General features: G+C 38.3%; 1 protein-coding gene across 5 annotated transcripts in view; it reads right to left on the reverse strand.

Annotated features, from left to right (window-relative positions):
- Window positions 1–12,851, reverse strand: part of col22a1 (collagen, type XXII, alpha 1) — a 52,442-nt gene that overhangs the window by 22,934 nt on the left and 16,657 nt on the right. For 2 of the 5 annotated variants that reach the window (XM_069516220.1, XM_069516221.1), the window contains 19 exons: window positions 12,044–12,160; window positions 11,881–11,925; window positions 11,704–11,766; window positions 11,430–11,468; window positions 9,807–9,860; window positions 9,648–9,701; window positions 9,502–9,555; window positions 8,066–8,119; window positions 7,902–7,946; window positions 6,446–6,499; window positions 6,292–6,345; window positions 5,763–5,798; window positions 4,567–4,596; window positions 4,339–4,392; window positions 4,116–4,169; window positions 1,561–1,614; window positions 984–1,037; window positions 839–892; window positions 700–753 (listed from right to left, as the gene is read on the reverse strand). In XM_069516220.1, the coding sequence (XP_069372321.1) occupies window positions 700–753; window positions 839–892; window positions 984–1,037; window positions 1,561–1,614; window positions 4,116–4,169; window positions 4,339–4,392; window positions 4,567–4,596; window positions 5,763–5,798; window positions 6,292–6,345; window positions 6,446–6,499; window positions 7,902–7,946; window positions 8,066–8,119; window positions 9,502–9,555; window positions 9,648–9,701; window positions 9,807–9,860; window positions 11,430–11,468; window positions 11,704–11,766; window positions 11,881–11,925; window positions 12,044–12,160 (1,023 nt within the window). The remainder of the gene's footprint in view (window positions 1–699; window positions 754–838; window positions 893–983; window positions 1,038–1,560; window positions 1,615–4,115; window positions 4,170–4,338; window positions 4,393–4,566; window positions 4,597–5,762; window positions 5,799–6,291; window positions 6,346–6,445; window positions 6,500–7,901; window positions 7,947–8,065; window positions 8,120–9,501; window positions 9,556–9,647; window positions 9,702–9,806; window positions 9,861–11,429; window positions 11,469–11,703; window positions 11,767–11,880; window positions 11,926–12,043; window positions 12,161–12,851) is intronic. The other 3 variants (XM_069516222.1, XM_069516223.1, XM_069516224.1) reach the window with 3 other exon arrangements.

Here is a 12,851-nt window from a genome sequence, read left to right on the forward strand (position 1 = left end):
TTAAGTACAGCAGTTTAAATGTTTTACACAAGCTTCATTGTTCTCATGTTCAGACAGAATTTTCTATTTCATCCTACATGGACATGATTCAAAGTTCTGAAAACAGGCTGGAATCTGGTCAGCCTCGGTAGATTCACAAGTAATTCTATCTTAGGTCACACATATAGCTCCAATTGCATTCTTCACTCACTTCACTTCACTCTAAGGTATTATCAAATACAAATATATGATTTTATAGTTACAAAATGCAAAAAACAGGGTGAACAGCAAAAAAAGAAAGAAAAGATGAGTCAATGAACAATGCTCGATCATTTGATATGAACCTCATGAACAAAGTGAGAGTGAACCAAAAAAGTCAAATCCAAAGTGGGTACAGGTGATCAATCCTGTGGCGTCTATATGGAAGGTCATCTAATTACTAGTTCGATCCCCAGCCAGTCTGCATTCTGAAGTGTCCTTTGGCGAGATACTAAACCCTGATGGCTGTGCTGACAGTGTATGAATGGTGTGTGATAGAAAAAGCAATGTGTATAGTAACGCTATATACATTTGAGGGAAACGGGTGAATGTGTACTGTAAAGCTCTTTGAGTGCAGTACAACCAACTTTGCATAAATATAGCCCCAAGCACCAATTTTCTGTGATATCAAGCTAGCAAGGATGGCAAAGATAGAAAAGTTACAATAAAGGTGATACTGACCACAGCACCATCATTTCCCTGAAGACCGTCAAGTCCATCTTTACCAGGAAGACCCTTTGAGAATCAGAGACAAAGGACATTTAGTGTCAAGTGTAAAAAAATGAAACATTAATGAGTCATGGAATGACAGATAACTCACAGGCTTCCCAGACTCCCCAGGTTTGCCTGAAAATCCAATTTCACCAGGAAGACCCTTTGTAAAGAAAGAACATCAACATGATCAACGTTTTATAATGGACTATATAAGCACAGCCACGTCCTGGTTGTGGTCTCTGGTCACTTACAGGAGGTCCAGTATGTCCTTGGTTTCCTGGTGGCCCAGATGGACCCTGAGGACCCTGCAAAATAAAAATAAAAAGCATTTTCTAAACAAAATATCAAATATATTCATGAAATATTTCTTGCCAAATATGTTCAAAAACTATTTAAATTTCCCCAAAGAATTGTATTCATGTGACCTCCAAATCCCAGTGTACATCCAATACAAGCGAGCAGCCACAAGAGGGGGATATAAGTGCAGTAAACGGCTCATTAAGTTTTGGATTCCACTTAGAGACAGGTGTATTTCCGCAGTGCACCAGGGAGCAATTTGCAAATTTAATTGGCACAACCGGTTGGTTTTAAACTGTCCTGTTTGTTTTTCCCTCTAACACACACAGTGAAGACACCTCTGAGAGAACAGCCACTGCTCTGTGGGTCACATCAAATATTGAACAACCCACACGGTTAAAACATCAAATTAATTCTCCTCAGTTCTCCTTGAAATGTTATTGAAGCCCAAAAGTAAAGAGCTGAACACTTTCAACAAGTGTGTTGCCAACGTGTGCACTTTGCTTGTTGTGAAATGAAATGTGTTCTTACAGGAGGTCCAGGGAGGCCATCAACTCCAGGTAATCCATTTTCACCCTTCTTGCCCTAAAAAAAACAACAATGCATCAAATTAATATAAACATTAAAACATTGATTGAACAGTATAGGGGGCGCTGTTCTCAGTTTTCTATAAAGACAGATCATGTCCTCTGTATAAGTTTTTTTTTTTCTTTCAAATTTCAAGGTTCAGCAGATATGCCATAACTTGAAAACATTTCTTTAAGTAATTCATTATTGTAGGTGATAATGTTTTTTTTCAATTGCATAATTATTCAATCAAGATTTAGCATTTCTCTTACAGGAACAGATTTTTTTTCCTGATATAAGTTCTAGGTGTTCGTTGGTTTCTAACCATAACAAAATTGAAACTAATCCTGGACCACGAACATTTCAAAGCTTTTGATTTTATCATTTTCTGATTAAAACTGTGAATTAACACTTTAACAAACATCAGTCTGATAAGAACTGCCTTTGATTTTAGTGTTTGGCTCATGTCCCATCTGCAAACATGGTAAATGTAGAATTTATGACTGCAGGCAGCCACTAGATGGTGGCCAAGGCACTTTGGCTTCATTTTTCTTTGTATACAGTCTATGCATTGACTCTTTTGGAATTCATGCAATTTATTTTAGTCAAGCTATATTAAAGATCATATTTTAAAGTGTATTAACTTTTATAGATTCAATATGAAAGATCAAAACTTGTGTTCAATTTAATTTACAATTAAATCTATTGTATTAAAGTGGTTAATGTTATGTGTTCTCGCTCACATCCCCAAAAACATGTCTCTTCCAAAGAAGACAAGCCAATATTAAAAATAAATATAGTCCATGATCCATGTTTTTCTTCATGTGTCTTGATATGGTCTCTTGCTGTTCCCTTTGTCCACATTCCAGCTCAGGCTACCCTCAGCTGTCTTACCAGGATAAAGGTGAGTAGACAGGGCTCAGCAGAGGTGACATTGACGGTTGATGAAAGCTTTGCAGCAGTGGAGGTTGGGAGCCGCTCAATCTATACCAACTCAACCATACAGCCGACTCTATTATCGCTGGCAGCAGCGGAGACCACACTATTATCCCAGCTCTCAGCCCACCTTCACCCCCTCTCACACCCTGTCCTTGAGCATCTGCAGTTGAGGTTTAACAACCCTAAACCCAGAGAATAACAACCTGAACCCAGTGTGTCCACTTTAATGTCAAATTAAAATTCCCTCAGACATTTCTGAGGACATCGTCTTTCATTCACGACAAGAGGAAGCGCAGCTTTACTCAGCTGTCTTACCGAGCAAATGTTGATTCCAACGTCATGCTGATGAGAAGTTAATTGCTCCCAGAAAAAAAAAATAATTATCACCATCTTTGTTTATGTATTGGAGGAACAAATTATGAAGAATCACTGTGTGTGTTTTAATTACATGAGCCCAGTAAGTACATGGAGGGAAAAGAATGAGAGCTGAGGTACAGTTTTGAGATAGTTTTACAAGCAATGACAAAAGTATCGGCTCTGATTAGCGTGAAGAATCAATCAATTTATTTTGACTGGGAAAAAAAAATTGCATTTGATTATGATAAATGCAGGTAAAGGACAATATAACATTAACTTCCATTTACTTTAAATTAGACCTGAATTTCAGTTTTTGGGCAGGAACACTAAACACAAAGTCAAAACTTTGAATCAAGTGAAAGGTTTAGTTTGAATATTTTGCAATGTTTTTAATACATTCATTAATAGTATTTTCCCTATTGCAGTATGATGATAAACAGTGTAATCAAGTCACATTATGTTTCTCTCTAAATGGTTGTTCTCTCTTCCATTCAGGTAGAATATCAGGACTTGTATGAGCTTTTCATGTTGTGATCATAATAATAATAATAATATGTATAATATTAAACTCTTTAGTCCGTAACTCCATATCAAAATTATGCAATGATCCAATTTCAGCAATAAAAAAAAAAAAAAGATGAGTAGAAAGTTGATTAATATTAAGTTAAATTTATCCCTTGAATTTGTCTTGTCTTTCAGGAAGCCCAGAGAGTTTATTAGTACTTTTATCCCAATCCACAGACTGGGCACTGGGATGAAAAATAATAATTCTGGCTCAAACCACAACACATGTCAATGCATTACTTAGTTCATGGAATGTTAAGGTTACATGAGAAGTACAGGGAATTTGGCCATGACTTGTGAGGAGTTAATGGTTCTGTCAAGGTGCAGATTTGTCAAATTAGACAAACATGACTGGCAGATGGACACGTTTAAAAAGGAGTGATGGATTGCCGCCCAAGATTTATTCATCACATCGGCAGTTTAATACTTAATGTCTCAACCATTCCACCTCCAGAGCTGTTGTGTTTCTGCCAACATTTCATAAGGGGACACTGTCCCAGCAAAGTGCTGTAAACTCAGGTATAGATATGTAGACAGTACTGTGAACCAAAACAACAACAGATAAGATTACACTTCACATGTGTAGATATTTGACAGGTGTAGTCTGTAGTGAATGGAAGCCATGTTCACAAAGTCATCTATCACAATAAGATTCTTACCCTTTGGCCAAACTCTCCAGGTTCCCCGGGCATACCTTGCACACCTGGAGGACCCTGAGGAATGAAATGTTCAGTCATCAAGTGCTCACACAGCATGACTGCTGCTTTCATGTATTGCTCAGAACTACATCTGAACAGGTTACTGTTCCACAACAAGAGCTCAACTACAAAAAAAAAAAAAAAAAAGAAACGTAGGAAGGAAGAAATAAATCACAATTCTTACAATAGGTCCTGGGGGGCCCTCAGCCCCTGGAGGCCCAGGAGGTCCAGCATCTCCCTAAAACATGTCCAACATACACGTTATCATTATAAAGACAGTCCACAGTGGTGTACTCAGTTGGGTTTTTTTAATTGTAGTTTATCATAGTTTATGCAGCAGGTGGTCTTTAAATCTTTCCTTCTTTGAAAGAGGCAAAAATATAAACAAATGTATTATTGAAAAGTGACTCACCTTTTCACCCTGTAAACCATCTTTTTGAAACTGAAATTAAAACAATGAGGAATCAGATCCATTAAGATTGATGATACTCACATTAGTATATCATTGTCAGACTCATTTAGTCAGCCTGGTCATTTCATAGCACATTTTGTTAAGAGTTTTGGTTTGCTGTACAACAAAGAGCAGGTTCTGGACAATAACAGTAGTGCAGAGTGAGAATATTTGATCTAAAAGACTAAACTGATAGATCGCAGACAAATAGAAGCTGAGGAGATACAAAAATCAAACTCAGGCAGCAAAACAAGAAAAAGACTAAGGAACAAATAACTAAACCAGGTTTGAGGAAACACATAGAGCATGAATATGAGCACAACAGACTAAGACTGGTCACACCGACATCAGATACACAAGGCAGGCAGGGATGATTGGACACAGGTGAAACTAATTGGGGCGGGACAAACAAACACAAAGGAGGGAAACCAGACAAAGACAATAGTCAAGTGAATAAGAGACATCCCTTCAAAGTAAAACAGGAAATAATAGAAAAAAGTCAAATCCAAAAATCCCTAAATAAATTAATTTTGAACATTAGAGTTATTTCCACAGTCCTTTACAGAGGCCGGCCCTAACACGTCACCATAAAACACTTGGCTAAGTTTATTTCTTTTGTCAAACTTTTCCATTTTTTTGTTAGTGATACAAATATACATATCGGAAAAATATGCTCTGCTATTCTTCGCAAACTATAGTGGTAACTTATTAATATCATTACATATATATATATATATATATATATATATATATATATATAGATAGATACTAATATTTTTCATCAATAATTCAAATTGATTTTACATCAAAAAACAAAAAAAATCCACAGTATGTATGTATTCAGCTTGTTTGACCTTAGTAAATATCCAAACCTTCATTCTGTTAATTAAATAAATTAAACATCTAATTATGCACCCCTCCCCCCCATTGCTATGTGTTGCTAAATCCTGTATTTTACCTGGTCACAGTATTAACTAAATGTATTGTTGACTGGAGTTAAAATACATGGTATCAACTTTCACTATGTTTCTTCTAGTTTGTTTAAAAGAAATGCTTTTTTTTTTATAACACCTTCCTTACTCTGCTCATCATTAAACAAGCCTGTAAAGCTATAGAATGTAATTCATATATCCCTTTGCTCAATTCGTGATACTTACCACATCCCCAGGTAATCCAGGAAGGCCTCTCTCCCCCTGTGACACAGTTCACAGAACAAAGTTGAAAACCCCGTCATTAGAATAAAGAAACATTTAAGGTCCCTCAGGCAATATGTTAATGATACAGCAAGGACCATAATTTATAAGATGACGCGTGTTTAAGCGTGTACTTATTGAAGGCTCCATGGAAAGTGAAACTTGTGGGTAAAGTACCATGGCAATTCTGTGTGTATATGAGCATATCCTTTGCATGAGCATGGGTGTGGTATAAGTATGCGTGCATGACTGGAGGAATAATCAAAGTCAGTAATTACAGACAGACAAATGAACTCTGCATTTTTATTTTCTCAGACAAATGAGTGGGCTGACTTTGATGGTGCACAGAGGAATGTCTGGAGAGCACAGAGGGATCTGATGATACCTCTTTAGAATGATTTATATCAGCAAAGCTTAATAACTTTATGCTTAAGGCTATGTCCTCTTTCAATCAAGTGAGCAGAGTGTTTTGCATACATATACACTTACATACCTTGTTTCCTTTAACTCCGCTGGGCCCGGGCACACCAGCCAGTCCTCTCAAACCCTAATCCATTTTAAACAAGAGCATCATTAATATATAGGCAACTGGCTGTTATTGTCGGATGTGTGTAAATGCAGCAGCTAAACAGAGAAACACAACTCACGTTTTTCCCAGGAAAGCCAGGTTTTCCTGGTAATCCATCCACACCTGCCAGACCCTACCATGGACACAAGTGGAGGAGAAAACATGACTGAAGAATTTGAAAAGACAATAGATAAGGTGCCATCCAAACGTAGCACAGACTCCTGAAAATGTTTCTCCTTGGTCAGGATTCAACATACTCTCGGCTCTATGGCTCCTCACTGCTTGCAAACAAACATGCTTGATGTTCACCATATTGATTTAGCATGTCCTCATGCTAACATTTGCAAACTTGTACAATCCCTGCAGTTTTGCAGGGATTGGATGCTGGATGAAAAATCAGGTGGATCACAGCCATTACAATTCAGTATTTGGGGACCATGCATATCAGCACCAAATTCCATGCCAATCCATCCAGCTGAGATGTTTCAGTCTGGAAGTGGTGGATCGGCCAACCAACATTGTCATCTCTATAGCTGCTGGCTTGCTAGTGAAAAAAGTGGACAGTGCTGCATAACCCTAAGCACATCTACTATTTTTTCTTTAGCAAACATTACCCTGACTTGAACCCCAGGTGCCTCCTCTTAAACACCCAGGTTATTCACTTCATCACTTTACACACTGAGGCAGATACTTTTACAGTTTTTACCTGCAGGAAATTACTTACTGACTGGCTGACAGACAGCTCAAACCATGTTTGAATGAAGCTATAGTCTGCCATATGGAGAAGTAATCACAGCACTGATTCTGTGTTGACTGCTGTCTACAGTGGTTTAAAATTCAAGATGATATCCCATCATGACTCTTAAATTGTAATATCTCCCTTTAGTAATCCCTTAACCTGTTACCTGTTATCACAATACAAAAAACAATTAACCTTAAGTAAGAAGCCATTGATAAGTCAGATAACATTTCACTGATTTATTAACAGTGTGCATACTAAAATCACTTGGATGGGAATAGAAAGAAAGTTTAAGCAGCTTAAAGGAAACTTCAGACATCAGTAAAGCTCTGTGAGGCCTGAATGAGGTGCATTGTAGCCGTACGCCCCCACAGAGTCCGACAGGAAGTGTGGAGAGTGAATCAAGGAAGCCACATCTGTTTTTACAATTACGCCCCTCACTTCTCAGGTCCTCTGAGGAGAATGCTCTCTCTCTCTCTCTCTCCCTCTCTCTCTCTCTCTCTCTCTCTCTTTCTCAGAAATTAACCCCGTCATTAAGATTAGCAGTACAAGTTCAGCTCTACTGTTCAAACCCCAAGACACTGAGCGAAAACATGATGGGGAAGTAGCTAAGTAACGCTCTTGTCCCTGAGCGAACACTATTTTGGTTGTCCTTAAAAAGGACCACAAACTCCTACTGTATGTGTTGGGGTGAAGGTCGTAATAGGAAGTAACCAAGTAAAAATATGTTGTGTGAATATGATCAAAAATACCTTATTTGGTTTTGATATCAAGGAACTGTTACAATGTTACTTACCGCGGAGCCTGGAGTTCCCTTTTCACCTTGTATGCCTGATTCACCCTACAACAAAACAAAGAAACATAATAATGTCACTTCAAACTCGAATATTATCATTATCCTATCATTTATCACTATCACATCTTAACTGATTATTTGAGGTGCGTTCAGATTATACTCACAATGACACCTTTTGGTCCAGGAGTGCCGGGAATTCCTGAGTCTCCTTGAATTCCCTGTATGATACAAAATGAACAACGTTATATAAGTGGAAGTTATTGACTTGGCACTTTCCAAAAGTGCCCGTGTTGCTGACTCAACAATCTACAATGGGCCAACTGGGGAGTGCTGAGTCAGAGCTGAATCAATGTAAGACATTTAACAGGCCAACGAAGAAACTTGTTCCCCCTGAAAAGAAACAGCAGCTGTCAGTCACAAGACAGCCCATCGTAGAACCTTGAACTTTGACCGCTGACCTCACTTTCATTCTGTTTTCATGTGAGAATGTTGTGTGTTTTTGGATATTCATTTGTCGGGTATTTTTCTTTCTATCATCGCTCTTTGAAAGGTATTCTTCCAGACAAACATTATTTTTTTAACATCTTGAAAATAGCTGTTCAGATACAATTAGTGAAAAAATCTGATGAAAATGATGCATTAAAGTGTAAAATATCATGCCAGTCAAAATTATAGACAGATAGACAGATATGGATCTTTATATAGATATAGATATCTAATTTGTACTCTTCTTTTATACGAGTCACAAGGTATATGTCTCTTTAGCTGCTAACTATCTATCTATTTTGTTTATCTACTGCTTGTGCTAGGTTCTTAGCACAGTGGGTTTATAATAGATTTTATTTGGAGATTATTATTAGACTGCAGCCATTGTGTCACTGAAAATGTACTACTAGAAACTGAACTATGTAAAAGCAGGTTTGATTCAGTTGCCATTATGTTAAAAAAAATAAATCTTTGGTACTTCAAATTAACCTGGTTTGATAAGTATCCATTTCCGCACAGCTTCTGAACAATGGCCAAATAACCTGTCAATCAGACTTTCATCAAAGGTTATTTGTCCCTGTAACTATTTTGTCTACTGCTAATTTTACATCAACGCTGCATTATATTTCACATTTCAGACACTAAATTGGAACCATTGGGCTCTATTTTCTTTCCTAAAATTTTCATGTACATCTGTGGTCTCGAGCCATTTCTCTGATTTAGTGTTCTTTGCATTTTATCAAAAGTCTGCGGCCAATCTCTCAACAGCCTGTCAGTCTGTTGGCCAAACCCCGGCCAGCCAGTCAGCCACTTATGCCCCCCCTCCGTCCGGCTTCTCCACCAGCTGGTGCTTCATCCAAGGGAAAGTCAAGCAAACTGACAACCCCCTCCCTCCACCTTCCTTTTTACAGGAAATCAATAGCAGGCTGAGAGGTAATTGTCCAGAAAAACGTACGTATGCCCACTTAACAAAACAAGTGTGTCTCAGTGCCAATACCAGAATGATGTTCTCTTTTTCCCCCCTGCATCAAAATAATTTTCAAACCCTTTAAATGAGCCAAATTCGTGTGCACTGGTTCATGAATTGATTAACAAATTGGAAAACCACATTCACCTTTAGTCCAGCTGGACCTGGCAACCCTGGCGCACCAGCCTGTCCTGATTCCCCCTGTTTACAAAGAATACATATCCATGAAAACATTCACAATTTTAAAGCCCAAATGCTTCAGACTGTAATATCAAAACAAGTGTATTCCCTACTTTGTCTCCTTTGTCTCCAGATAAGCCATCAATACCTGGCACACCACCAAGTCCCTGCCAAATATGTGGAAACACATAATTATTACGAATATGTGAACTTTTAAGATTCATGGTAAGAAAACTACATCCTCCAGGTTTCCAGGCTCACGAATGTCACACCTTCTCTCCTTTTTGTCCAGGAGCACCTGTCAACCCTATCCTGCCTGTATCACCCTGTAAACAAAAGGCAAAGTATTTACTTTGACTGTTCGACACACGCATGCACAATGGTCGGTCACACGGACGAGAGACAATCAACCTGGAAGCATCACAAAACGAGGTTTAGTATGCGGAGGATGGAGGATTAATGTAGGACAAAGTACATGTTAGAGGTGAATTCATGGATTTGTATCATCAAACAATGGAAGATGAAAAAAGTCAGAAGGTAAAATTTCACACAAAACAGAAAGAGTTAATTCAAGATAACACACAAACACTTTTGAGTAAAGTCTTGGTTGTAGGCCGGTTGAAAACCAAGACCAACTTTAGTTTGGTCACACATCCAACCTAAGACTTAAGGAACAATGGCTTTTAATGGTCTTCACAGTTCTACACTTTTGGTTTGTGCACTGATGTCATATACTCTGCCAAGGAATCCCTTGGAATTCGTAAGCTGGACTGAGTGAAGAGTAATGGCTGTTAAATTACACAGTGCCACGAGGTCTTGCCCACCGCAAGACTTCCCTCTGCTTCATAAACCACTTAACAAGTCATAGAAGGTTGCCCTTTAATTATTTTAGGGAGCTTATATCATTCTAACACACGTCATTTCTTTCATCACACAGATTAGGAGAAAGTTCCCTACTATGCCCTATAATACAAAAGTACATTGTTTAAATCAACATGCTTCATGTGGAACTGCCTGTTCTAGTCCATTAAAGATGCATTTAGAAGCCATCAAAATATGGTGAATTTACTTTCAACCTCACGACTCATTTTTAGGCATTTTAACTTAGCTTGAAGTAAGACTGAAGTCATGTTTTGGCATCAGTTTTAGAAAAGTTTACAACACATTGCAGCCTTCTCTGGGAGACAGTGGAGACAGGAGCTCATGCAAAAAATTAAGGAATGAAAAAACAGCAGCTTTGCATTAAAGTCTGACTTAATGAATTTTATCAAACTAGCTAATTTTCCAGGAGCTTCAAAACAAAACTAAATTTATCATAAAAAAAAAAGAGTTTTGTTGTCTGCCTGACTGCAGCATTTAAAGTACATTTTGCTTTTTGGATGAGGGAGAAATAAGGTATACATCCAAAATAATTGACAGGTGCATTCTCCTAACTGTGAGAGCCAGTACATAACACAAGTGGGAAGACTAATTCCGTCTTCCAGAAGTCTTGTGACCATTTTTAAGTGTCCCTCTCAGGACAGCTTGAATGATGCATGGCAAGGATTTTGTCTCCAGGAATAAATTATGCTCCCAGCTGGCACTGCCGGGCAGCACAGACACTGTGATTTGAACAGACTGGGTGGGCGTCTGCGTAGGCCTGCCCTCTGTGCTACACATCCTCTGTGGTAACCTGACCTGTAATTCGGACAATAACAGCTGTATGAGCACTTTCCTAGCCACTCCCTGACTGAAAAGAAGTAAAATGTGTCATGAGATAAATATATATAAAAGTAAGAAAGATAGAAATTACAATGTTTTGTCCGAGATACATGCGTGCATGCATATTAAAATATGCACGAAGACAAACATGTCAGTGATGCTCATGCAGCATCAGGATGCATAGTTTTACTTACCTTCTCACCTCTCTCACCCTTGACAGAGATTACTCTGCCCTGCAAATAATTAATCGATGAGGATCAATTATTATCGAGGCGGGAAGAAAAGCAGAATAGCTTGAAAGCATGCAAACTGAAATTACAAGAGTTTATCAAACTATATATCTGCCAATGATATCTGCACTTAACATGAACTTGAAACTCAGTCAATTGGCTTTTAGCATATAAAGTATTATCTCCACATGAAAATGAAAGTAACACAGGTAAATATACACAGTTTAGGTTTTCATACAGTTTCTCCTTTTTCTCCTCTGAGGCCCATCGGTCCAGTCGCGCCCACAGGGCCAGTGTCACCCTGCAAACGTAGGCATGTTCACACAATAGAACGTACAACACACAACTCTGGAGCATTTCGGAACTGCAAACTTTGTCACACACAAACTAGTACTTAAAGGCAGTGGTAGACGACCTTTTCACCCATGGGACCTGCAACACCAGGTGCACCGATCTCTCCCTGTGAGGAATGGAAACATAGTAGAAGTCTGTCGAAAGCCCTTAAAGAAAGGATTCCCACTCAATCGATGGACATAAGAGACAGGGGGTTGAAGTCTGGTAAAATCAGGTGGCCGTACCTTCTCTCCTGTAGAACATGAGCAGTTGACTTGAGGGCCTCTTCTTTGCTCCACAACAGTCGGGGTCGGAGTGGGGATCTCCAAAGGGGGAGCCTCTGTCACCACTTTCTTAGGGCACTGTAAAGGTAATATTTTGCAATGATGATCAAATCAAAACACGAGTGTTAGACCTAATAAGTTGGCCGAATTATCTGATATCCATTAAAAACAACACAAAAATTACCCTTTAAAGGCAAGAGTTAGTATATTCTTCTTCACTTCAGTGGACATAATATGGTGTGAGAGCCAGATGGCAATTAACTTAGGATAAAGACGAGAAATAAAAACGTCAGAAAAACAGTGAAATACCTAAAAGCTAATTTTGCATTGTATTTTAGTTGTTCTGTAGAAATAAATGGCTTTAGAAGCATTTACTTGGCATGCTGTGACTTTCTGTCTGGTTTTCACAAAGAGCTAGCAACAAACTCCAGACATTTCCCCAAAAATGTCAAATGAAATATTCTGGTTTAGTGGCTTTCACAGTAAGGTGTTAATTTATCAGAGTAGTTTTGTTTTTTAGTGTAGGTAAGCCAGCACCTAACACTGCCCTCTTGTGGACACAGCTGATCAGCATAGCAGTAGTCATCTGAACAATTAGCCTGCAGTAGTTTTCTGTTGCTATAAAAAAATATCTTGGTGACATGTTGGCTATGGTAGGTAAACCAAATAGTGCTAATTTAACCTATTAGTGTGTTTTCAAACTCAAAATTAGAATTTTAAATTACAGACTAGCTCAGGATAACAACAAGATAGTTTAGTCAGTGAAAAC

The sequence above is a fragment of the Paralichthys olivaceus genome, chromosome 20 (genome assembly GCF_024713975.1).
Source record: "Paralichthys olivaceus isolate ysfri-2021 chromosome 20, ASM2471397v2, whole genome shotgun sequence".
Lineage (NCBI taxonomy): Eukaryota > Metazoa > Chordata > Actinopteri > Pleuronectiformes > Paralichthyidae > Paralichthys > Paralichthys olivaceus.